Raw genomic sequence first — 27,545 nt, forward strand, 5'->3', positions numbered from 1 at the left:
GAGGAAGGCAATAGTGAGAGAAGGAAACAAAAGAATTAGGCTGGAATCTTGGATGGAATGAAGGAAGCCAGAGGTATTAGGAGGAAGAAGAGAGAACAAAGATGTTTGGAAGTCAGGCAGAAAAAGTTGTACAGGGCCTTTAAAGTGAGGATGAGATCTTGGTAGTAAAAGAAACTAGAGAAGGGTAGTGATAGCAGCAGCAGGCAAGGAAGATGATCGTAGCAACAGCTTTTTGGATAGATGGATCATGGCAAGTCGGGAAGCAGGGAGGCCAGAGAGACCATCACAGTAGTTGAAGTCAGAGCTCACCAAGGCATGTCTGTATTGGGGACATTGTTTATAAATTGGACCTATTTGCAGATGACATGTTGCTCTTTATTGTAGCGATTCCTTAGTACATTTTCTGTGCCACACTGATATTATGGAATCATTTTTTCTTAAATATGAATAGCCAAACATGTATTTTATTTCATATTTTGATTAAGGCTCCTTGAAAAATGTATTTCCATATAAATAGTCAGAAGATGGTATTGAGCCTTTAGGGATACCATAAAAGCTGGCAGAAGGTTCTCTCTCTTAGTCAAGGCCTTAGATTAATTTCATTAAAACAATAATTTAATTACCTAGTGTTTCTCTCTCTCTCTGCTGGATTAAAGTTAATGTTCTCTTGAATTCTTCAGGCGCTCTCTTCTCTGCCATCTCAGCTTTTATCTGCAATAATTTGATATGATTCTTATGGGGAAACTGGATGCCCTTTATCGATCTTGCACGGAAGGGACATTCAATTATCTAACCTGCAGGGTTTCTCAATTACAATTTTTTTATAAATGGTTTGCTAATGATCCTTCTGTTGCTCCGGTTAATACTGAGGCTGCCCACACAGGGACTAGAAAATAGAATGCTCTTTTATTTCTGGGGAAGTTATCTCCTCTCCAACACAACCCACCATTGTGATTCAGCCTCCAGTTTCCATTTTCTCCTTGCAACTCCTATTTTGGAACGTAACTCCCTGATTTTGAAATAAAAACTATATATGACGGTTGCATGATGCTTGGCAATGCAGTGTGGCTTAGTGCTAGAGCAATGCAGAGTAAATGCCATCTTCTTTCATATGTGCAAAGAAGAAGGAAATAGAAAACAGGGACCAAGATAAGGATGTTTTGGCTTGTATTTCAGAACCATAAGGCATTCAGTACTTCCCATCTCATATGCCCCTTCCTCCTCATTTTACTTGCTTAGCTGAAGTTATTTTCATTGTGAGCATGTGTGTGTGTGTGTGTGTGTGTATTGAGAACTATAGTTTCCCAAGTCACATGGGGGGGGGGGGGGGCGTAGGTTGCACCCTCCTAAATAAGGACAACCCCTTGCCTCCCAAGCTCGCTATGGGACAGGATGGACCTCATTGCTCATTGTTTAGACCATTTGGCTCTTGATGTGTAATTCTTTTTGAGAATTCTGTATAGGAAATATGCTTTTTAAGCACTGTCACAGATTCAGTCAAATAGACTATTTCTTCTTCATCGATCACATTTTACCTACTTAAGCGTCCAACTTTTGATTTATGTGAGTCACGTTATTCCCCTGTCTGACAATGGAGACAGTGGCTCAAGGGAGAAATACTTCAGTAGCAGAGATTTGTAGAGAGGTATTAGGTCTTCAATTGTTACTTTGTATTCACCTTCATAGAGCACTTAGGTCAGACCAAGCATATTCATCCCCTGGAAGTAGGCATCTTTGTTCTTGCCCAGCATCGGATTACTTTGGAGTACTGTATCCAGGTTGTGCACATCCTTGTCATGGTATCACTTTGCAGGGAGACTGAGTATTTAAGTAGCCTTTAATCTTCAGCTCTTTAAGAAGTGGTGAAGCCATAATTGGCTTCATGCTGTATGTCAAAATATATTTAATCAAAGCAGTAATTTTGGTATTGTTTCATACTACAGAGTGATAACTCTTTCAGTGTCCACATCTCCACTGCATGGTGTCCTGATCCAAAGCCCATTGAAATCAACGGGGGTCTTGCCAATGTCTTCAGTAGGCTTTGCACTGAGCTCTAAATAAGAATCAAATACCAATAAGTATCTTTTTTCTGAAGTCTGTGGGAAAGGGATGGACTTCAGTAAGATCCCCTTCACTTTGTAAAGAGATGTTTACACAGTTTACTGGTATATTAAAAAACAAAATTAAACATTATCCATTGATAACGATGTATCCCAGCTGTTTTCCATCTTGGCTTCCTTCATCATTTTGCTATCCCTCTCACCTTACATTCACTGTTATGTTCGATTTTTTTCCAAATTATTTTAAAAGCTTTTCTGGCTTACTTTGCCCAAACCCAAAGGATTATTAGATGTTCAAGATACTGGAGGCTGGTATATTTTGTTTGTTACCCCAAAAGCTCTATGTTGGACACCTCTGCCCTCTGAACTTTGTCAAAAACAAAACAAATCAAATTAATTTTTTCCCCTGATTATGTGGAAGCTTAAAATAGGGTGACCAGATGTCCTGATTTTATAGGGACAGTCCCGATATTTGGGGCTTTTTCTTATATAGGCTCCTATTACCCACCCATCCCCTGTCCAGAGTTTTCATACTTGCTGTCTGGTCAGCCTAGCTTAAAAGAAGATATTAACTAAATGAATAAATAAAATAAAAACTTTGAAGCAAATCAGCATATCTGATTTTGAGTTAAGACACTAAAAATTTAAGTTTCTGACCTTAGTTCAAAGAATCTAACTCTTTTTGGGAAGCTAATGTTTGGATTTATCACTTCTGATTTCTCTGCTCTGAATTCTTCCTGTAATAGGGTAATTTCAAACAAAACTGGTTTTAAATAAAGAAGTTTATTAATGACTTTGCCTCATGGTTCTACATGAGCACCTGTGTGGTGAAGTATTTAATTGAGAATGATTTAGGCCCCAGTCTAGATAAACACTTAAGCACCTGTGTAAACTTAAGCTTGTGAGTAGTGTCATTGAAGTCTTCTCAGTGCTTGGAAGTCTTTGCATGAGATACTGTATCCAGCCTTTAACCCTGATCAAAGGAACTCAGTCTACCATGACTTCAGTGGGACTACTCCCATACTTAAAGATATGTACATGCTTAAGTGCTTTTGCTGGGGCCTTAGCTCTAAAATGACACTGCTAATATATATTTTTATTAAAGAAACACAACATTCCTAACCATTTCATTGCAAAAGTGCCCTTCCAAAATGTAAAATGACTGCTAATGGTAAGTTTCTCAGTGATTTTTCTGTATATCATGGGCCATCTGTAGCCCCCCACAACATCCCAGAGCTACCCAGTCCAACCATCAGAGCTCCTATCTTGAGTTCTTGCTCTCGACTGCCAGCACATCCACAACCTTCACTCAACTGGACACTTCACTCTGTCTTTAGAAGGCCCTGCAGCATTGAAAGAAACTGTCAGAAACACCCCTACCCAACCTTTTGAACCACTGCTTCTATTACCCCTCCCTCCCCAGTTAAATGGATGTGTAGCACTGGTAAGGGAATATCAGGGTTAGATTTACCTCTGCTCTGTTCCTTTAAGGATTGACAGTCTGCTGAGGAGGTCAAAGGGGACAGCTCTGGTCAGGGCCGGCTCTGGCTTTTTTGCCGCCCCAGGCAAAAAAGCCTCCCGCCGCCCCCTGGCCCCTGGTGGGGAGCGCGGCAGGGGAGGGCGGCGAGCCCGGCCGTGACCCCACTCTCCCCAGCCAGCCGGAGCGCCGGGGGAGGGCAGCGAGCCCGGCCGGGGCCCCGCTCTCCCGGGTGAGCGCCGCCCCCCTCCAGATTCCGCCCCAAGCACATGCTTGGAGGGCTGGTGCCTGGAGCCGGCCCTGGCTCTGGTTGCAGTGGGTGCCCTGTGAAAGGACTGAGCCGTACAAGGGCTTGTGCAAGTTGTGTGTGTTTGCTTTTTGTTTTATGCTGTCTCTGGTCTGGGAATATAACAGAGGCAGTTTCCATGAGCAGGAAGAGGGTTGGGTGTTCACATATTAGACTCTTGAGGACGGAACAGAATGGGTGGAATCCAGGATGCCACTTAGTGCCTAAACCCAGATTTAGGCAAATAAGTTCTGTTTTTTGGGTGCCTAAGTCCCGCATTATGATCCTGTTGAAGCTGTACCACTGTGAATAAATAAAGAGTGATTGGAACAGGGGGATTTGACCCAGGGTTTCCTGCCCCCCAGGTGGATGCCCTAACCTGTGTGTGTGTGTGTGTGTGTGTGTCCGTCCATCCATCCATCCCAGTGACTGTTTAAGTATTATTCTGCAGTGAAACAGATTCAACAGGACAGGTTGAGGGAACCCGCATGAGAATATCCCATAGTCTCAGATGTTAGAGCCTTCTCCTGAGAGGTGGGAGACCCATGTTCAAATCTTTTCTCCCCTCCGCCAGGCAAGGGGGAATTGAACCTGGGTTTCCCACTTCCCAGGTGAGTACTCTAACCCCTTGGCTAAAAGTTATTAGGTCATCATCACTGACATGATGGCACTGGTGTAAACCCTGCTGGAATACTGTTCCAGTTCTGGTGCTTACAATTCAAAAAGGATGTTGATAAATTGGAGAGGGCTCAGAGGAGAACCACAGAAAGATAAAAGGATTAGAAAATGTGCCTTATACTGATAAACTCAAGGAACTCTATCTGTGTATTTTAACAAAGAAAAGGTTAAGGTGTAACTGGATTAAGCCTATAGGTTCATACCTGGGAAACAAATATTTAATAAGGGGCTGTTCATTCTAGCAGAGAAAGGTATAGCATGATCCAATGGCAGAAAGTTGAAGCTAGCCAAATTCAGACTGGAGATAAGGCATACATTTTTACCAGAGAATAACCACTGGAACAATTTACCAAGGGTCATGGCGGATTCTCCATCACTGACATCCTGGAAATCAAGATTGAACGATTTTCAAAATGATATACTGTAGGAATTATTTTGGGGGAAGTTCTATGACCTGTGTTATATAAGAGGTCAATCTAGATGACCACAGTGGTCCCTTTTGTCCTTGGAATTTATGAAAAACCACTATCTGTGGCTCTGGCTGTTTCATATGGAGTGAGTCAGGCACCTAATTCGTTCCTACAAGAAATGATGTAGGCACCTAAGCCAGGAGAGGAGTTCCCATTCATGGATAGCTATTAGAGGTAGTCACCTCCCTGCAGCCTGGACTTAGGCACTTATCTCTGAGAAAGTGGTGGGCCCTAGCACATCAGCATCTCCTATTGGCTATTTTAGGTAGGGAGCCCTGTACCATGCTGTCTTTTGTGAATCATATTCTAAGGCACTTATCTCTTCCCATTCATCGTACAGGGAGCCTAGGTTTGTGGATCAGTGTTGTTCCTATGATTTTCTAGGTACCTTATGTGATTAATGTGCATAAGCCTTGTCAAGTAGTGTCAGACTAAGCAGTGGGCTGTAGTCCACGAAAGCTTATGCTCTAATAAATTTGTTAGTCTCTAAGGTGCCACAAGTACTCCTGTTCTTCTTTTTGCGGATACAGACTAACACGGCTGTTACTCTGAGACTAAGCAGTGTTAGGCCTAAAACTTCTGGAAGTTGTAAGAAGCGAGTACAGTTGAATCCTGCAAGCATAAGCATAATCTAGCTAGGAAGCTTTATAAACTAAAAAGGAAACTCTGTAAAGATAAATACAGACCTGTGGTTACTATGCTCTGCAACCAAATATCTCTTTAAGCTAACTCAAGCATTTTTGAGTCTAGCAAATTGACCACCATTAGCCGCATAGAGAAGAGATGAGCTGAGCACAGGTGCACAGTTCATAAGATCAAAACAACTGCAAATTCCACCCTAGAACATTTGGCCACCTTGATTGGTTGACCTGTTTTGAAACACGGCCAGCAAATACCGTATAAAATAGGTGTAAAGACGCAAGTGTGTGTGTGTGTGTGTGTGTGTGTGTGTGTGTGTGTGTGTGTTAGTTAACCTAAAGGAGATCGCTCTTTGTCAGGCTCACATACACCCCCTGAACCAAAGGGACTTGCGCCTCACTGACTATCTGTGCCTGGCCAGTGCAGAAAATGGTCAACTGAAGGTAATGTATCTTTGGAAGAATGCAGGGTAAGGTTTTGGAGTGAAGAGGTCTGGTTGTGCTCGAGCTAGTTAATCTTAAGTCTGTATTAATACTATAGTTTAATTATATTAGTAAATTGTTTAAGTTGTTTAGAGATAGTAGTAGTCAATAGTTAATCAATATATAATAACTGTATATGTTTTTGTGCCTTGCTGGAAACGGGTACAGCGCTGGTGAAGCTAGTAGTTTGTAAACAATAATAGCTTTGCATGTCGCTGTGCCCGTCTTCAGTATAAGTTACCATCAAGTTTATCATAAAAGTCTTTAAAAGTTTATAAATTGTTAAATAAGTTAATAGGTAGGTTAAAATTAGTAAACTATAGTTGATTAATGTATCAGTATTGCATATGAATTTGTGTTAGTTGGAAATGGTTACAGTACACGTGAAGTCGCTAGGCACATTCTGTCTGTGTTGCCTTTATAGTCATAAGTCATTAAAAACATTTCTTGAGAAATAATTCGTTGTTTAGTTTCTCTTTTGCGGACACTACTCAACCTCATTACATCTGTGGTGGGAAGTAGCGATCACCCAGAGCCTCATTAGGGTCCTGACGTGTGCCTCCTTCTTCCATTAATCTCCACACCTTAGATGCCCGAACACTTTGCTTTGCAATGCCTAAGGGCCTTCATGTATTCAGTCGAAGAAGTCACCGAAGAAAGGGCCAGTTTGCTCACCAATGTAAATAAACAGTTTGTAATTACTGAAGACAATTGTGCAACTTGTGCGCGAGTAACAGGTCAAGAGTGTGAGCAAAGGGCTCTCAATCTGAGTCTAATTATGGGTTAGAGAGCTTTTAGCTGAGTTTCCAAATTTTCAGTGTGTTTAAATTTTGTAACTATAATTTTTTTGTTTTTAAGTAGAAGATACCTTTCAATTAAGGTTGCTAAATTAACTAAGAATTTGTTTGCGAGTGATAGATCGTACTTGTATTGCAGCTGATTAATGTAATGGCTTATCCATTGGCATATACCCATAAATATTTTTTGTTTTTTATTTTTTTTAGGTTATGCACCACAGATCTTTGAAGCTACCTTTATGTAGATGAAACTTTCAGAAGCAGCACTCCATTTTGGAACCTACCTTTTTTTGAGAGCATATTGGACTTTCCAAGGCACCTTCTGTCTGGGCTACATATATTGCTTACTCCTAAATACATCAGAGGACAATGAGGTCTTTTTATTTTTTGTGTATTTTCACACTATATAGTGAAGTTTCTTCCATCGCATTTTGTTCAATGGGAAAAACTTGAGCAAGACTTGTGGTTGCTTTTTATTTTACTAGATTTCCCTTAAGGAGCCAAATCTTTATGAAACATGTCCACCATAGCTTTATTTGTATTTTTTTTCATTTGTGACTGACAGTATATTAATTTCAGCATATTTTAGCTGTTTTGGTGTGAACCTGGCTTTCTGAATTACAGCATATATCATAATACAAGGAATTAAATTATTTCAAGTTTTCAGAAAATAATTTGTATGTATCAGAAATATTTTATGGCTATTCATGGCTCATTAATATAGCAGTTTAACGGTACTAATATGAGGCATTGCATTAATTGTTGCATACAGTTATTACCAAATGACTTGCACAAACAGTGTTTCAGATGCCGTGGGTCTAATCATATTAACCAGAAGTGTCCTGTGTGCAAACAAGGAAATATAATTCCTTTGTATGTGGATAGTAAGCAGATGAACTTGCTAGCAGTTTTGGAAGTAAGGACTGATCATAATGAAAGCTGGAATGGATTTTTTTGCTTGAGGAAAGGGAAGCTATGCAGCTTGATATTTGGGTTGATAATAATGACTTTAGTGATGGCATCATACATACTGACTGGAGCCAAACATGGCCTATTACTAATACCTTCGCCATTCCATTATGGAGCTTTTACTGGCAACCCAAACTTAATGGACAATGAAAGCCTTAGTGAGACGAAAGACCATTACCAGTCTTCTAAAATTAATATTTCATATGTAAGGGATTATCCAAGCATTAAATTAATTATTGACACTATTACTTCAAAGATTGAGTTTATAAACAGACAACGTCCAGATTTAGAAGATCTGAAGAAACAAGAACTGCATGTAAGTATAAACTAAACTCCCCCTGAAACTGATGTATGCATGTATGTTTGTTTATTTCAAGTATTCTGGGCCGGATCCTCAGATGAGGTAAAACAGTATAGCTAATTGAAGTCGATATGGATCTGGAACACCAACTGCTGCAGTCTTTTCCCTACAGATAAATATATTTATCTGTATATGTATAATATGCAACTGTCGATCCACTGGACCATGGTGTATGCATAAGAGGTCTAATCAAGTGCCTGATGAATCCACTTATGGCTGACAAGCCCAAAACGAGAGTGACACAGCTTGTTACAAATTTCACAGTTCCATGTGTTGTCTGAGTTGTAGTCTAAGATTACTGCACGCTGCTTTCTTCTTTCTTGTTTTGCTTCCATCCACTAAATCAGGGGTTGGCAACCTTTGGCACACGGCTCACCAGGGTAAGCACCCTGGCGGTCTGGGCCGGTTTGATTACCTGCCGCGTCCGCAGGTTCGGCCGATCGCGGCTCCCACTGGCCGCAGTTCACAGTCCCAGGCCAATGGGGGCTGTGGGAAGTGGCGCAAGCCGACGGATGTGCTGGCCACTGCTTCCCGCCGCCCCCATTGGCCTGGGCCGGTGAACTGTGGCCAGTGGGAGTGGCAATCAGGCGAACCTGCGGACGCGGCAGGTAAACAAACCGGCCCGGTCTGTCAGGGTGCTTACCCTGGCGAGCCACGTGCCAAAGGTTGCCGATCCCTGCTCTAGATCAAAGCTGCTTCATGTTGAGCTGCACCCAGTGCCAGATGTTCTGCACTGGGATTCTGCGCACTCCTCCCAGCTTTCTACATTGATGCTGAACAACTTCATGTCATTTTTGCACATATCGTGGTACCACATAAAGGGTGACCCCGCTTTCTAGAGCCGTCTCGAAACTTGATGTACAAAATATTCTTGGGGATACAGTCTTCTCCCATTCTCTTGACATGAGCAATCCATTGCAACCTCTTCTTCTGGATAGTGGATTCTAAGTGTGTCAGTCTGCACGCTCCAGCACCTCTGTGTTTGGTATTTTGTCTTCCCACTTTATTTTCAGGATCTTGTGCAGGCATCTCATGTGGAAACTATTCAGTTTCCTGATGTGCCTAGCATATATAGTCCTCGTTTCTGAACCATAAAGCAGGGATGACCGCTCACAAGTCTCGTAAATTCGCATCTTCACCTTAGTCAATAATTTGTTGTTATTCCATGCACGTTTCTCTGTGTGTGGGTGTGATTTGTATTTGAGCCATAGGCAAAACAGATGAATTATATAAATGATCTGAACATCTGAGAAAAGAAGTCTGACAATCTTGCATGAGTAGTACAATTATATTGATCTTATTCCTTGTCGTTTTATTCAAAATAATTCAGAGGAGTTAGTCAGATGTGCCAAAACATGTAACTGATAAATAAAAAACAGCCTCCCTTAATAACTGATTGCTAGTGTGCCTTCCCAGAAATCTAGTAATTGGTATTCCAAACACTCATGCAAATCTTGAATTTCAAAATTAAAAACTGGAAGTTAATTTCATCTGATTATTTTATCTTTGGCTTTTTTTTTTCAGTGCTACTAATTATTATTCTTTGCAAGCTTATTTTAAGGATTCCTTAAATTAAGTAGTACTACAAATTCCAGCAGGCTTCATAGAGTTTAGCGATGCTTGCAGCATAAAGATAAGGCCTGATTCTGAGAAGGCTGAACATCTCCGCTCCCATTGAAGTCAATGGGCTAAATTGGGAAGTCTTTCACTAAAGTCAGAAATGGGATTTATCCCTGAGTGAAGATTGAGTAAAACTTGAGACAGGATTTCAGGATTTGGCTAAATGGAGGCTAGAGGCTCTCAATTTGTAGTTGAAGTACAGCACTTAAGCAAGAGTCATACAGTGCTTCTGGATAGCCCTAATAGAGCTAACAGCAGAAGGTGTTTTTTTACTATGTTGATTTTGTCCTCAATCTTTTCCTTCATTAACCCCCCCCCCCCAGCACCCTCCCCAAAAATACTTCTGGTATTAAGTGATACAATGGAAAATATGTTCAGTTTTATTCTTAAATATTTCTTGGCTCAGTTGTTTCTTTAGGTCCTAAGCCAATCCCCATTGATGTCACTGGAAGCCTTTCCATTGTCTTTGACAGGAATTGGGCTGGACTCTAAAAGTGCCAGCAGCCATTGGGTTGTTACAGAGGTGCATATTCCAGGGGGGAGCTGAGAGGCATTGTATGACTCTTGCTTAAGTGTAGTACTTTGACCATAAATTGCTGGGATTTATCACATTCGCTTATGGATTCAGGAGGAAGTATTCCTCCACTGTAGGAATTACTGAGTGAAATGCTATGGCTTGTGTTATGTAGGAAATCAGACTAGATGATTATAGTTGTCCCTTCTGGCCTTAAAATTGATGAGTGTATGAATATTCTCCCTTCTCCATCTGGCTCTGCACCCTCTCTCCACCTCATGCAGCTGTGCAGGGTCTGGCTCCAGTTTGGTCAACAGCAGAGTTGTGCAATTGGCAAAAAAAAAAAAAAATGTAGAAAAATTATGATGGTTGCGTTGTGTTCACGAATTGTGTTAAATAAGAAAGTGTCATTATAAACTTTGCTTGACTGAAATTATTGTTCTTTATGTTGCAGATGTTTTCTATAATTCCTAATAAATTCCTTCCGAATAGCAAGAATCCTTGTTGGTATGAAGAATATAGAGGAAATACTACAACAGATCCTTACACAACAAACTCATATGCACTGTATTCAAAGCGTTTTCGGACCATATTTGATTACCTCAGAAAAGTATTTTGGAACCACTTGTATCATTATAAGGATAAGCACTATCGGCTGCGCTGTCTTCCTCATTTCTACATAATAGGCCAGCCAAAATGTGGAACGACCGATCTTTATGACAGGCTCAGGTTACACCCAGATGTTAGATTCTCAGCAATTAAAGAACCACACTGGTGGACAAGGAAGCGATTTGGTGAGTAAACATAGATTCTAACATTTCAAAAGAACCGCAGTTACTGAAATGGAAGCATAACTCTTCAGAGAGTAGTGCCTTCTTCAAGTTATAAGTAAGTCCCCCATTAACTTTTGATAAAATGATAGAGGAGTATATCCGTGGAGGAGGGGAGAGATACCAAAGGACTGGAAAAGGGCAAATATAGTACCCATCTAAAAAAGGGGGAATAAGGACAACTCAGGAAATTATAGACTAGTCAGTTTAATTTCAGTACCCAGAAAGATCATTGAGCAAATAATCAAAACAATCAATTTGCAAGCACCTAGAAGAAAATAAGGTAATGAGCAACAGTTAATATGGATTTGTCAAGAACAAATCATGTCAAACCAACCTAATATACTTTGACAGAATAACAAGACTTGTGTATGCTCGGAGGCAGAGGGGGGGAGAAGCAGTAGATGTGTTATATCTTGACTTTAGTAAGGCTTTTGGTACTGTCTCACATAATCTTCTCATAAACAAACTAGAGAAATATAGCCTAGATGAACCTACTACAAAGTGGGTGCACAACTAACTGGAAAACTATAGTCAGAGAGTAGTTATCAATTGTTCACAATCCCGCTGGAAGCGCATATCGAGTGGTATCCCACAGAGATCTGTCCTGGGTCTGGTTCTATTCATTATCTTCATCAGTGATTTGGATAATGGCATAGAGAGTACGCTCATAAAGTTTGTGTATGATATTAAGCTAGGAGGGGTTGTAAGTGCTTCAGAGGACAGGATTAGAATGCAATATGATTTTGACAAACTGGAGACATGGTCTGAATTTAATGGGATGAAATTCAATAAGTACAAATTTGAAATACTCCACTTAGGAAGGAATATCAACTGTACAAATACCACATGGGAAATGACTGCCTAGGAAGAAGTACTGCAGAAACAGGTCTGGGGGTTATAGTGGATCACAAACTAAATATGGATCAACAACTTAATACTATTGCAAGAAAAGCAAACATCATTCAGGGATGTATTAGCAGGAGTGTTGCATGCAAGACACGAGGAGTAATTTTCCCACCTCTACTCAGCACTGACAAGGCATCAGCTGGTGTATTGTGTCCAGTTTTGGGCACCACACTTCAGGAAAGATAGAGCTAAATTGAAGAAAATCTAGAAGAGATCAACAAAAATGATTAAACGCCTAGAAAACATGACCTACGAGGGAAAAACTGTTTTTGTTTAGTCTACAGAAGAGAAGACTGAGGGGGGGGGGGCATAAATCTTCAAGTATGTAAAAATTGTTATAAAGAGTAGGGTGATTAATTGTTCTTTGTAACCACTGAGGACAGGGCAAGAAGCAATGGGCTTAAATTGCTGACAAGGAGATTTAGGTTAGAAATTAGAAAACCTTCCTAAATGTAAGGGTAGTTAAGCACGGGAATAAATTACTTAGGAAGGTTGTGGAGTCTCTGTCATTGGAGGTTTTTAAGAACAAGTTAGACAAACAGCTGCCAGGGATGGTCTACATAGTACTATGTCCTGCCTCAATGCAGGGGAAGGACCAAATGACCTATGAAGGTCCTTTCCAGTCCTACATTTCTATGATTCTATGATTGTATTCCTTAGTTTGGTTTAAAAGCATATCCTTTTTCTGCTAATGTATTTATCTTTTTATTTTGCTGGGGTTCTATATCCTGCACAGGGAAATGGTTATGTGCCCTTTTTAGATTTTACTTGTTTTCTTCTTTAAACTCCTTGGAAAAGTAGCCCTTAGTGAACACATAACAGTGTTTCATTTGTGGAGCAGCAGCTCAGTAGAAAGTTGGCTCAGACTTAGGCCATACCTACACTACAAAATTAAGTTGCCTTAACATATATTGGCGTACAGTCACCACAGTAATTACATCGCTTGCGCATGTCTGCAGTTTGCTCCTTGTGTCAGCAGTGCACGTCCTCACCAGGAGCACTTGTATCAATTGTACTGTCAGTGTGGGGCATTGTGGGACAGCTCCTGAAAGCTAGTAACAATCAACATAAGCAACACAGTGTCTACACTGACAGTGCGTTGCCCTAACTACATTGACCTTGACTCTACGCCACTTATGGAAGTGGAGCTATTAAGACGGCATAACAGGGCAGTTCCGTCAGCAGGAGTGAGATTAAGTGTAGAAACTTCCATAGTTAGGTCGATGTAAGCTGTCTTGCGTGGCCCTGACTCTGTAGTGTAGACTAGACCTTAGAAAAGCCCAACTTTCCTGATTCACTTCTAATAACATCTGTGATATTTTGTTTAATGTTCATATATATACCACAGATGGTTTATTTATATAAATATCCTTGAGTGACGACTGAGTAAAACCTGAGTTAGGATTTCAGTATTTGGCTGAATGGAGATTGGAGACGCTCTGCATTTCTCTGGCTAGACATATAAATATTGACCCCACCCATACGTGGAAAAGGAGGTATCTATATCTGTTTACACACACATTTTATATTTGTGTGTATTCACACACACACACACACACACACACACACACACACACACACACAAAACAAATGAAGAAAAGGATAGGTAGATATCTCCTTTTCCACATTAGTTTTTCTTGTCTGTTACCATAAATAATGTATTTAATTTATTATTATATTTAGATTTCTAAAATGTGCTCATCAGATATTTTGAGTGAACAGTCATAATTTAGGAATCACACAGTATAGTACAAGTACAATGTCACCCTCAAATAGATTTCCCCACCAAATTAGACATAATAGGAAAGAAACAATTCCTTCTACTTCAGGAATCACTGGGTGAAATTCTATGGGCTGTACAAAGCAGAAAGTCAGAGTAGATGATCATAATGCATTCTTTCCTAGTCTTAAAAATCTATTAAAATCAAATTCATCCTTCACAGTCAGCCCCTCAGGTAAAAGCCTGGAAATAAATGATAAGCCTTATATCATGACCTGATGGTTAATAGGCTCAAGTTCTGTCAGATCAATGGAGGGAGTGAATTTCAGTTCCTAGAACCTTCCACAGAGAATACCCTGCTTCTAATCTCCAGATGTTTAAATGTAGGGCTTGTCAGCCAAAGCATCTTGGCTGATTGTGTCTGCCAGGATGGTGCATATGGGAGAGACAGGGCCAAATTCAGAGGTGAAGTGTAACGTTAGATTTCCTTACATTAACAGACTCCCTTGCACTCAGACTCCCATAGATCTAAATTGGCGTAATTTGCAATTGAAGAGCCAGGATGTATAAATCAAAGTAAGGCAAGGGCAGCTTCTCAGAGCTGGGCCTTACTAATCTCTAGAGTAAGAACAGGAATGCAGAGAATGGGGGGAACACACAAGATGGAATAGGGAAATGGGAAGAGGATCAGGAGCAAGTGGAGAGAGCAGGCACAAAAAAGAAAAAGGAGCAGAGGATACCTATGAGCGGCTGGTGATGCTGGAGATGAAGAATGAGGGCCGGTGATACTGCAAGGTGCATGTAGAGGAAAATGTAGCATAGGGATTACAGTGTTTTGCTATTGGCTTTCACAGAAATTGGATCCACCCCAAAAGAATAAAATAGGAATTATACCTTGATATCATTTTGTTACCAGTTCAATTTACTATTACTGTAAATTAGATTGGTAGGTGAAAAACATTAATAAACAAAACATCTCCTCCAAATTTTTTAATTCCCCCTTCCCATCTTGTTTGAAAGTGTCTGTGAAATCCATTCACCCTCAGGCACAATTGTTGTCAAAGCCAAGAATTGCAGAAAGGTGCTGTTTTCTTCAAATTTGGAAGACAGTGTTGTTAATCTGCTGATTTTCTGATTTGTTAAGTGTGGGTGTAATTGACAGATTCAGGACCAGTGTAAATCCAAAGTGAAGTCACTCCAGTTTACACTGGTGTAAATGAGCAGAATCTGGCCCTCTATGTTCATTTTAAAAGCTAAACTTAGAGGAAAGTTCAAGCTATTCATTCAGGTTCTATAAAATATGGCACTTTAAAATATTTCCTCTCGACATGAATTTATATTTTAGTATTCTAGTATCTTGAATCACAACTACTTCATAATTGCCATTTTATCTTAACGTTGTGCTCCTTGACTTAATTCTCTGCTGGTGTAAAATGCTGTAGATTTATTGATGTCAATGGAGTTTTGCTGATTAACTCCAACTGTGGATCTGGCTCTTGAGTTTAATTTTCTAGCTTCTTTTTTACTCATTAGGGTTTTGTTTTTAGGAATAATTCGTCTGAGGGATGGATTTCATGATCGCTACCCAGTGGAAGATTACCTTGATCTGTTTGACTTGGCTGCATATCAGATTCAGGGTGTGTTACAGAGTGATGTAACAAAAGGGCGCAGCAAGATGAACCACATCATCGTTGGTACTGCAAATACTACTTATGAAAATATGGTCCTAAATTAGTTGTAACATTTATAGCGATGGTAAAATAAGCTTAATCAAAGTGTTTTATGTCTGCGGTAAGTTAATCATAGCAGAGGGCCATTTGATGTCAGGTAAGGCCCCTGTCTACAGATAGGTGCATTATTTGTTTTCCTCTGGAGGCAGGTTGCTTTCCTTTACCTAAATGGATGTTCTGTGCCTGGCAAGATTGCAGTACTGGGTCCTGTGAAGTTCTGCCATCAGAGACATCTGCAGATATTCCTGCTATTTATATTACAGTACTACAGTATATTACAGTATTACAATACTTTCACAGGTGAAATGCTTAGATAAACCCAGTTCACTTATTTAAATTAGCAGAGTACATTTTTAAGTACTTTTACCTCTTGTTATAGCTTTTTCTAGAGTTCATGTTTTTTCTGTAGTCTCAGTTCCCTTATCACCAAGGTTACTTTGGCCCTTATTAAGTTTGCAGGAAAATTTCTGAATTATTATGCTCATTAAATCAGTTTTTTATGACCTCAGTAAAAAACAATCTAGTCTAGAGACAGTCTACATTATGTATGAAAATCAGGTTTCCTTAGAATGCTGCATTGTTAAACTTCAGATTATTAAAAAGGGAAATTTAATTAAAACTATAAACATTCCTTTAACTTTGTCATGTAACAGTATTTTCAAATTCTAACAATCTTTGAGTCATATCTTTATTAGGTAATATATTTTCGCAAATAAAACAGTAGATCTTTAGAAGACCTGTAGAGTACACTGCTGTTCTAGCTTCAGGCATTCTAAGCAGGACTTTTTTATTTACGATCATTAATCTGATAAATTCACAAGAATGTTTTATGAAAACGTGACATGATTTTATTCCATTAATCTCAGGGTAAGGACATTGTAAATTTATTCTTTTAATGAAAGTAGGCAGTTTAATCATGAAGTATGTGCTTTAAGTCCATATGAAAAATTAGTACATATTTGATTGTGCTATGATAATTTGATATATAAATGCAGTGGATATAACAGTGATTAATTCAACATGTGTTGAATAGGGTACCCTCTTTACAGATATTAAATCTATATTATGTGTAAAGAGACACTGTCAAATGGGTAGGAATTAATTTCTTTTTCCTTTTAGTTCCTCACAGTCATCCTGTTTTGGTTCCAAACACAAGCTATACTAAATTAACTGCACAAAACCAGCATCTTTAGCTTAAAGTTCACTATCCTGAATGAGGAAACTGAGAGCATGTATACAAAAGTAAACATGTGGATCCAAATCCACAGCCAAAGTAAGGACTAGACTCCACTATTCTTATTCTTGTAGGTAAGGATGGCAGAATCTGGTCCTATATGGGTTGTTGTTCAGAGGAGTTCCAAAGGAGCAAAGGCGAGAAGGAATATCTTAATTGTTCAGACACCATGCTTATGTCTGCGGGATAGCTGGCTGCCTAGATAGATGAAAGGCTGCAGATTATTTTCAGAGGCTTTCTGTCGCAGTTACTATAGCTTCTGTAGCTGCTGTCAACTGCTTCCTTGGTGGGTAGATTCATGAATATAGGACTCATGCCTGTGCCTGCACCCATGCCCTAGACAGCTGCTTGGCCCCCCAAGCACCTCTGTGCAATAGGATGGATGGAGCTCACTGTCTGTCTGGGTTCCTCATTTCCTGCCCTCTTCCCACACAGCAGGACAACACTGGTTCCGATGCATCTGGGGCCTAACACGGCTCTTAAATTGGATGCAGGCTGTGGGGCAGATTCTCTGGTGTAAATTGGTGTAATTCCATAGACTTCAGTGGAGCTGTGCCAATCTGGACTGTCAGAGTACTCATATATCTAAATGCATTGCTCTTATTCAGTCCATGCAAGATTTATATTCCACACATGCCTTCACACATATTTACAGCACTGGATCTTGTTCATTACACGGGGTAATACAAATACAGACTCTCACTCCTGTTTTGGTGTGGGGATTTTGCTCCAATGCTGCATTTAGTCTTTTGCGGTTCCACTTTACCCAGCTTTTGAGCTGAACTGACCTGTACTGAACTAACATGTCAAATGCTCTGCTCAAGGTCATGTAATGGTGTTTATAATTGATTTGGAAAGAGAAACCACAGATCTTCTGGACTTCCAGTCTTAGACTGTAGAGCGCCAATTTCTCCTTTCAAGACAGTGACAATGAGAATATCAGTAAATAATTCTGGTCTCTAATGGCTTCCAGGTTCTTTTAGTGAAGTACAGTAGGTAAAAGTGGAGCCTAAAGGAATTGATAAATGCTTATTTAGTATGAAGGCTTTGGCAATTTTTATTTTAAATTTAAAAACTTGATTGGATTTTTCCAAAATGAGGATTCAAATACAAAGAAGAGGAGGAGGCAAAGAAAAAGAAAATTCCCTACAATAAGAATATATTTGCATATATGTACTTGTACATGATTAAATCACAGAACTATCAATTACAAGGGTTTTTTTTTCTCCTCCCTTTTGGTTCAAAAACTCATTAACAGAAATTAGTGCCTCCCACATTGGCAAAAAGAGAGAGCTTGAAAGAGGCTAAAGCATACATTTTGTTGAAGCAAATTTTGTCTCATTAATTTTAGTGTTACTCAGCAGAAGGAGACAGTACAGTTTAAAAGATAGATGCAGTATGTGATACTATTGGCTAGATTCTGATATCCTTTACTCAGTTGAGTAGTTACTGAGTAGCAACTTACTCCAGGAGTAGTCCTATTAAAATAAATGACACTACTTTCAGAGTAAGGTTTTTCTTAACCTAAAGACATCAGAATCTGGTCTTTAACTGTATTTTATTACTCATTCTGAAATCAGTTGATTTTGTCTTTCTTTTAAGTGCATATCTGTACTTGAGACTATGGGACATGATGCTATTGTACAGTATCTCTGATGGTGTATAATAAAGCTCCAATAATAACTGAAGAGAAGGAAAGATTCAATACACTGTGACACAGACAAGCTGACTGATGCTTTTATTCCCACATTGCCTCTGTATCTCTCAAATCCTCAGTTCATGGTCTAAGCCAGTGGTTCTCAAACTTGGGCCGCCGCTTGTTCAGGGAAAGCCCCTGGCGGGCCGGGCCGGTTTGTTTACCTGCCGCATCAGCAGGTTCGGCTGATCACAGCTCCCACTGGCCGCGGTTCGCCGCTCCAGGCCAATGGGGGCTGCAGGAAGTGTCGCGAGCCAAGGGACGTGCTGGCCGCCCTTCCTGCAGCCCCCCTGGGCCTGGAACGGCAAACCGCGGCCAGTGGGAGCCGCGATCGGCGGAACCTGCTGATGCGGCAGGTAAACAAACCGGCCCGGCCTGCCAGGGGCTTTCCCTGAACAAGCGGCGGCTCAAGTTTGAGAACCACTGGTCTAAGCAATACTGATTGTCTGGAGTGGTTCTTTACATTTTTTATCAGGCTGGCCGTTACAAATGATGTCATTCACTTAGGGCTTACTTCCCTGCAATTAGGGAAGTGTTAAAAGTAACTCTCAGAAAGTACCTTAAAGATAAGGTGGAATTGAAAATCTCTATGGGATGGATATAAGTTCTTCCTGTCTGGACGGTAGGAAATAGCTCTACTACCACTAGAGTACAAATTCTGTCCATTACATAATTGGTCACACCCTTTTAAAGTTAAATATATTTGCATATTCATCAACCATTTTCAGAAGTACAGCATAATGACAGTGATAATTTGTGTAATTATATAAACGTGTCTTTAACTAAGAGCTTCCTGATTCTGCAGAAACATGGGCCAGATTTTCAGGCAGTGTAAATCAGCATAAGGCCATGAAAGTCAATGGAGCCAGACTGATTTACACCATCTGAGGATCAGGATCTACATCTTTTGTGCCAATGTAAAGAAAAAACAATTACTCACAGATACTCATTGTAAATACTTGTCATTTCTAGGAGAGGCCAGTGCTTCTACAATGTGGGATAACAATGCCTGGGTTTTCTTCTATGACAACAGTACTGATGGAGAACCTCCATTTTTAATCCAGGATTTCATCCATGCTTTCCAGCCCCATGCCAAACTTATCGTCATGCTGAGGGATCCTGTTGAAAGGTTAGCAATAAAGCAATGCATGGAATTCTTTCTCACTAGAAACAAGGGTGTGTTTTTTTTTTTTTTAAGATGTAATAAATGTACTTGTACTGTTTATATGCCTGATGTCTAGTTCTTTTCTGGTATAAGTGTTAATACTTGTAATACCCTTGTAGCTTTATTGATTTATAATTAACTTTAGATTTTGTAAATATTTATGGCTTCATTCCAAGTGTTTTGGAATTTTCAATTTTAATAACATTTGAAAAAAATATTACTGGCATTGTGTAGTGCTTCACTTCAAATAAGGAACAATGGATAGTAGGGTTTACATCTCCAAAGGGGCAGAATATTTAAAAGGAAGATTGGGAATGGCCCACAACTAAGCAAATTATATACGTTTCTTTGTTTCTTTTGTTTTTTAAAATCTTGGAAAGACTTGGTACAGTACTAAGCTAAAATGTCTGGGGCATATTTAAGTTCCATAGCTAACACTTACTTAACAGGTCATCCTCGGTCTTGCTGATTTTGGCAGTGGTATGGGGTTGAACTTTTACGAAGATAAACTGTTCTTGAACTATTTTTCCTGTGTATTAGATACAAACAGTCTTTTTTTCCATTTATGTTTTAGCTCTTCCCTGGGCAGCTATGCCCTAGCAGACTGTCAGTAGAGGGGGATGTCTATGAATTGTGCTCCCGTTTTCTGTGTGGTGCAGAGGGTAGCAAAAGCAAAGAACAGAGGCCCTGGGTATCAGATCTGAAGCTGTGCCGCATGATCCTCTTGCTCACAGTCCCTTCATGGCAACAACACGTTTTGTCAAATATACATTTTCAGGGCAGTTCAACCATCTGCAGGCTAGGGCTTCACCATCCTTCAAGGACAAGGCCCCTAAGTTGCCCAGGAAAGCGGTGAGGGGACCTGAGAGGTTAGTGAAAGAGTAGACAGTCTTCACTGGTGCTATAAGAACCACACAGTTTGGGCCAGAGTTTCCCATGTATGCTGTAGCTTGTGGTTGTGGGCCATGCCTCTCTGGGCAGCCTCTAATGCCACACACAAGTGGCGAGAATCTACAGTGGTGTACTTTCTCCATTTTCTATAGCACTGGAGAACTTTTGACGTTAGTTCTCCTTTACTACTGATTTAGACACATCTGGCCAGATACGTAGCACTAAAGATAAAGGCAATATATTGAGGGCTGTAAAAATAGGGGTTAGGGGAAGCACATACTTCTAAAGAGGCTATCCAAAACAGGGCTGCACCAAGTCATTTCAGCCCTTGACGCTTGCTTCATGGGTTACAGTGTGTCCTGCCACACTGCCATGGCTCACCCACATAAAAGGCATGTACTATGCTGGTGGGGTCCCACAAACATGTTTGTTTGGGCAGGCTATCACCCCAGAAAAAACATTATAGGGTGATGGCAGCAAGGGCTACCCACGCATACTGTCCCTCTGGATGAGTGTTGGCAGAGCCCCCCCGAACAGCAGAATACTGAATTAATAACCCATTAAAATGCATGGGGCAGTTCTCCCATTTAAGAGGAGAACTATAGTTAAAGGCTGTCTACAGATTCAGGCACTGATATCACTTGGGTCACGTTTTGAGGCTCATCGGCTGATGTCATCACATAACTTTTGAGCTGAGACACTAGGCTTGTGCCTCTGAGGTCTGATCCAACACCCATTGAACCAGTGGGAAGACTGCCATTGACTTCAGTTGGCATTGGATTGGCCCCATAGGATATGTCTACACTGCAATTAAAAACCTATGGCTGGCCTGTGCAAGCTGAAAGGCTTGTGTGGCTTGGACTAAGGAGCTGTTTAATTAGGGGCCTGAGCCTGAATGTCTACACCACAATTAAACACGAGCCTGAGTCGGTGATATGAGCCAGCCGTGCCTGTTTAATTGCAGTGTAGACATAGGCACTATGGGTATGTCTTAATCAGTTCCTGTATCTACATGAACTAGCTAAATGTTATTAGGTGATTACTGGGCGAGATCCTATTATTACCCTTGCAGAGTTTTCTTCCATTTTAACTAAGTCAGAGATAAACCTCAACAGTGAAATTCCAGTTAATCAACAGAGGGAAGAGCAAACCTCAACTTCTCTCCTGTCCTGTAAATTTTGATAATTATTTTATCAACATTGTGCTAGGAACCATGCACTAAACTAGATCTGGAGGAAGGAGGTGATAGGTGAAGACTAGCCCTTCAGGGCAGGAATGTCTCTTGTATGTTTGTGTAGCACCCAGCACAATGGGTCCCCATTGGGATATTTGGGTGCTAACATAATACAATTCAATTAAAATGCAACTGGAAATTGACAACCTATGCTAAGGCCTAAACTTATTATAATCTATTAAAGTCATTTAAATACAAAAAATATTAAGCAACACACATGTGCTGCCAATTTTTAAAGGGCTAGTCTTCACCCATCACCTCCTTCCTCCAGATCTAGTTTAGTGCATGGTTCCTAGCACAATGTTGATAAAATAATTATCAAACTACTGAACTGGTGGAAGCCACTAGATAAGCACTTGGAACCAAAGTTAGTTGAAATGCAAAACCGGCTTTTCACAACAGTAGCCTCTTTTGCAGCTGCAGAGAGAATATTTTCTTTATTTCAGTTTATTCAACAAGCTGAGTTCAATGACTAGTTCATTAAAAGTTAAGAGACCAATTGGGAGTTGAAAAAGCAGGAATGCTTGCTTCCTTTTCCCAGCATATGAATAAAAACTAGTTGTGAGAGGATGAGATCTACTAGTTCTAACATCTTGAAGGACATGTTAATCAGAACAATCCGTTCAGTTCACTAACTACTGATAATACTTCCTTTTGTGTAATAAATCAGTTAGTTTTAAATGCAAAACATGTTTTGATAAGCTTCTAGATAATTCCCCCCCCCTTATTTATCCAGCTCTTTTACAGGATTTTTATTTAATAAAAAAACCTTAAATACTGCTGTTGTGCATATTTAATTGAATTTCCATCTAAATATAACTTGACAGAAATCCCAAAATTAATTAAAAATTAATCACCTTCTAGTAACTAAAGAATGCATCATTCACCATTTTATAACAAATTAAATATTTAGGAATTTGAATAAATAAGTGAGATAACTACTTAAATAATTGTGTGTGGGGGTATATGTATGTCTCTGTGTGTATCCTCCTTGTTAGCTAAATGAAGCACCAAAATTAGTGTGAAGCCTATATTTAATTGCAAAACAATATGGTTTATTGGTATCAACCAATAAGAATCAAACTCTCTTTAGAAAAATAACTAAAGTACAAATGCAAAGCATGACTTAAATTAAGGTTTCCTGCTTGCTGATTTGAAATCATGGTTAAAATCAGTTATTTAAATTGCTTTGATTTACATCAATTGACATATAAATATTTAATAAGAAGTAGTCCCAGGCTGGCATTCTGAACATGTTTCATAATAAAGCAGGGCACATCCCTTCCACTTTCTCTGGTGGAGGAGAGTGGGAGTTGGCACTGAAATGTTTAACCCAGAAGCACCACATGAGCTCCACCCCTGAGGCTGGCATATCCAGTCAGGTTGCATGGGTATTAGGTGGCAGGTCATCTGCTGTGGTTTCTTCTTGATTAGATTTCCTGACATCGGGGCTTTGCAGAACAGGAACCGCCAGAGTGGCCCCTCCCTGTTTGTCAGCGGTAAAGAGCCATGCCAGCTCTTCCTATCCTCTGTGTTGGGAAATGCATTTCCCAACTGTTAAATGTGCCTCCTGACCTTAAGGTTTAAGACATGGTAATTTTATGCAAGACAGCTCGTTGAAGTACCTCCCTCAGGTAAATTATCCACAATTCTCTCATTACTTTAATCACCCTCTGTAATATGGGTGTTTCACTTTCCCAGTTGTAATATGGGTGAGACAAAAAGTGAGTTCCATTTCACTAACTCTGTATTTACAGGGAACTAGATTCTGTATATTTAGGATTTCATTTGCCCTTTTTGCTTGTGCCTCATCTGAAATCATAGGAGCAAGTTTAGCCCTTGTCATAAATGGCTGCAACTCTCATTGGTCCAGATTCTGCTGTCAATTACATTAAGAGACTGCGGATACAGAGGGCATTCTGGAATATGTTGGTGCAGTCAGGGTCACGGGAAGGGGTTTGGCCAGGCTTGTCTTCAGCTGCTGCAAGGCTCATATGGGCCTTGGACAACCAGTACAATTTAGGGCTACTCCAGCACACGAGCCCCTTATTCTGTCCTTTGGCTGGGGGGGAGGGGAGGGAGTTTGGCTCAATTCAGTCATTCTGCATTTAGGGCCTGATTCTGCTTCCAATGAAGTCAATGGGAAAACTCCCAGTGACATCAGTTGTGTAAATTCCCAGTGTAATTGAGATCAGAAACTGTCCCACTAACTTCAATAGGAGTCGCACCTGCTTATATCAGGGTTGACTTGTTTCATAATCCTTTGTGGGTGACATAATGGTCATCGCCACATTATTTAATTGTGTTAGATTATGATTGAGGATAATGACTTCAAGTGAGCAATAAGTACCAGGAGCAGCTGAAATCCTAATCAACAAAGATTTTATTTTCATGCAGATGTCCCTAGAATTGAAAAACAGATGGAAAACAAATACAGAAGATGGAGGCAGCCGAGTAGAGAGAGAGATGCTTTCCATAAGGTGTCAGCAGCTCTTTAAAATAATGTTTTTTAAATTGGTTGATTAGAACAAATTATCAGAAAAATTAATCATTTTAAACAAACTGCAGTTATGGTTCATCTTCAAAATGATTCTTGCTGGCTCAGTTCCTCCTGCGAGCGCCTGTCCTCCATACCCTGGATGGCAAGAGCTGTCAGCTCGATCCTATTCTCCTGGAGAGAAATACTTCCAGCCTGATTCTCATTTAGGGTTTTTGTTAACGTGCCATTAGCAAACAGCGGTCTTTACACGCACATGTTGTATTTCTGCAAGGAGAAGATACTGCTGTGTGCTTAATGCCTACCACATTTAACTAAACTCTGCTGTTTCTGTCCCTCAGCTTCTCCCCCATCTTTTTCTCATATCCTCCAGTCTGCAGCCAGATCTTCCATAGACACCAGAACAGACAGATGCCTGAGGCAGCAAAATATTAGGGGCAGCCAAATACTTTGTGGCTGTTTCTTGTCAGTGAATAGGGGCTTACAGGGGCATACATTTCCCTGCCTGCTTTCATCAGCCAAACACTAAGAGCTGGTGCCTTCTACTCTGACAATTACCGCACTTCTTTTTTTAAGAAAATAAGATTACACTAATCAGTTTATTTAGGAGCAGGTTGTGGCCTGACCCTACATGACTGAATGGAGGCCAGTGAGAGAGTAAGATCCCCCACCCCGCTACATCCTCATGGCTTTCCTACAACCCATCTCTAACATTTGGCTGCTCAACTGGTATTTCCCTCCTCACCTGTGCAGATGGATGGGAAATATGTAGAGCCTTGGTTCTCTCTCTCTCAGGTGCTAGGCGGGGGAATTGAGCCATTTCAGGATGGATAGTAGGATTTTTCCTGCCAGAAGCCTGTTCCCTTCACTTCTCATTATGGAATCTTGTCAACACATTCCTTAGAAGAGACCTGGTGTTTCCACAACTGGATTGGAATAATGTGCTTGAGAATCATACAGTTACAATTATTGCTTACTTTTAACTCTATGGCCTTCTCCTTAAAGAGAAGAATGATTTTGAAGTAGAGAGGCTGAGGAGCTTGATACTTTAAAAAGTGTCAGTATTTCCTATAATCAAAAATAGCAGGACTAAATCCATTGGTGGCCATGAGAAATGTTATAAGCAGTCCTTAAACAGAGCATTGAAATGTGTCTGACTGTGTACAATCAGAAATGTAAGGCAAGAAGAGACTTAACGAGGCCATCTAGTCTGTCCCTCTATGTCAAGGCAGAGTTAAATATACCTAGATCATTCCTGACAGATGTGTATCTAACCTGTTCTTAAAAAGCTCCAAGAAGGATTACACAACTTCCCTAGGTAAGCTGGTCCAGTGGTTAACTATCCTTATGGTTTGAAAGTTTTTCCTAATACACCTCTACCTCGATATAACGCTGTCCTCGGGAGCCAAAAAATCTTACCATGTTATAGGTGAAACCGTGTTATATCTAACTTGCTTTGATCCACTGGAGTGCGCAGCCCCGCCCCCCCAGAGCAGTGCTTTACCACGTTATATCTGAATTCGTGTTATATTGGGTCACGTTATATTGGGGTAGAGGTGTATCTAATTTAAATCTCCCTTGCTGCAAACTAAACTGATGACTTCGTTTCCTACCCCCTTTGGACATGAACAGTGATGAATCTCTGTCCTCTTTATAACAACCTTTTACATATTTGAAGATGTTACATCCGTTGTCAGTCTTCTCTTCTCTAGACTAAACAAGCCCAATTTTTTCAAATTTTCCTTATAGGTCATGTTTTCTTACTATTTTTATTGCTCTCCTTTGGACTGTCTCCAGTTTGTCCACATCTTTCTGAAAGTATAGTGCCCAAATCTGGACATTCCAGCTAAGGCCTCACTAGTGCCAAGTAGAGTAGAACAGTTACTTCCCATGGCTTACATACAGCACTCCTGTTATACAACCCAGAGTGACATTTGCTCTTTTTACAGCAGCATCACACTGTTGACTCTCATTTAATTTGTAATCCACCAAAAGCCCCTTTTCCGCAGTACCGCTGCCTAACTTGTCATACTCCATGTTGTATTTGTGTATTTGATTTTTCCTTCCTAAGTGCAGATCTTTACACATGTCATTATTGAATTTCATATGATTGTTTTCAGATTAATTCTCCAATTTATTAAGATCATTTTGAATTCTAATCATCCCTCCTGTTGTAGTAGAATATTGCTAAACACTGTTAATTTCAACAACACACATGAACCAATTTTATTTCAGTACGTAAACAGAAAGATGCAAGTAATGTAGGCCCGCTCCCAGACCACTTCTGCAGATAAATCTAGAGGAATTGATGCACACTTGAAATTTTGCCAAGGAGCAGAAATGTAATAGCAGAAAGCTCTGACTGCCTACTAGTTAAATTTTCCAAACAAGATCTATATTTCTCTATGGAAATGCTCTGCGATCTGCTAACAGAATTGCTGGGCTGGGAAGTGGCCAAAAATCAGAAACCATACAGGACAGGGCTCTTAATTGGGTCTCTGTGACAGACAGTTACAGGTTATCTTTTGCTTGGCTATTATTTTGAAGTAAATACAATCATGTCCTTCCTCCTGATATTGCTAGCTAAGGATCTGATTGTGCAAGCCTTATTCATGTTGGTGAACTCTTATTTAGGCGAGTACTGGGTATGTAGGTCTACAATGCAGCTAGGAGAGAGCCTCCCAGTCCGGATAGACAGACCTGCACTAGCTCTGCTCCAGCTAGCACACTAAAAATAGCAATGTGGACATTGTGGGATGGGCAGTGGCTTGGGCTAGCCACCTGAGCTCAGATCCAGGGTGTCGGGTGGGCTTGGACTCGGGTGGTTAACCTGAGCCGCCGCCAATGCAAAGTCCACACTGCTATTTTTTGCACTCTAGCTCAAGCAGACTGAGCGCAAGTCTGTCTAATTGGGCTGGGAGGCACGCTTCCAGCTGCAGTGTAGACATACTCTTTGAAGTCAAGAGGCTACTTGCATGAGTCCATATTCACTCGTTTGAGTAAAGGTTGCACAGAGCTCTTAGTGTCTCATCATCAGTTTCTCAACAGTTTTCAGTAATATTTTCGGAATATGTAAAAATGAAATTAAAAACAAACATAAAAGTTCAGTAATTAAGGTTCTGTCTATATGAAACACTAACCTTTTATTCCTCCAACTTCTCTCTCCTCTACGCAGTCTCACCCTTTTATTCGTCTTTTCTGTCTTTCCATTTTTTAGATGAGGCAGGAGTTCATAAACTCGTATTGTAATAAATGCCCTGGTCCACATGCTTGACTCCAGTGGAAC

The 27,545-nt window shown here is 40.3% G+C and overlaps 1 protein-coding gene across 9 annotated transcripts in view; it reads left to right on the forward strand.

The window, feature by feature from the left end:
* CHST15 (carbohydrate sulfotransferase 15) overlaps nucleotides 1-27,545 on the forward strand; it is an 87,190-nt gene that overhangs the window by 51,037 nt on the left and 8,608 nt on the right. For 8 of the 9 annotated variants that reach the window (XM_005305877.5, XM_008166290.4, XM_005305875.4 and 5 more), the window contains exons 2-5: nucleotides 7,097-8,174; nucleotides 10,808-11,147; nucleotides 15,360-15,506; nucleotides 19,445-19,601. In XM_005305877.5, coding sequence (XP_005305934.2) covers nucleotides 7,632-8,174; nucleotides 10,808-11,147; nucleotides 15,360-15,506; nucleotides 19,445-19,601 — 1,187 coding nt within the window. In that variant the 5' untranslated portion in view covers nucleotides 7,097-7,631. Of the gene's footprint in view, nucleotides 1-6,562; nucleotides 6,772-7,096; nucleotides 8,175-10,807; nucleotides 11,148-15,359; nucleotides 15,507-19,444; nucleotides 19,602-27,545 lie in introns of those variants that run through there. The other variant, XM_005305876.4, reaches the window with a different exon arrangement.

The sequence above is a fragment of the Chrysemys picta genome, chromosome 7 (genome assembly GCF_011386835.1).
Source record: "Chrysemys picta bellii isolate R12L10 chromosome 7, ASM1138683v2, whole genome shotgun sequence".
Lineage (NCBI taxonomy): Eukaryota > Metazoa > Chordata > Testudines > Emydidae > Chrysemys > Chrysemys picta.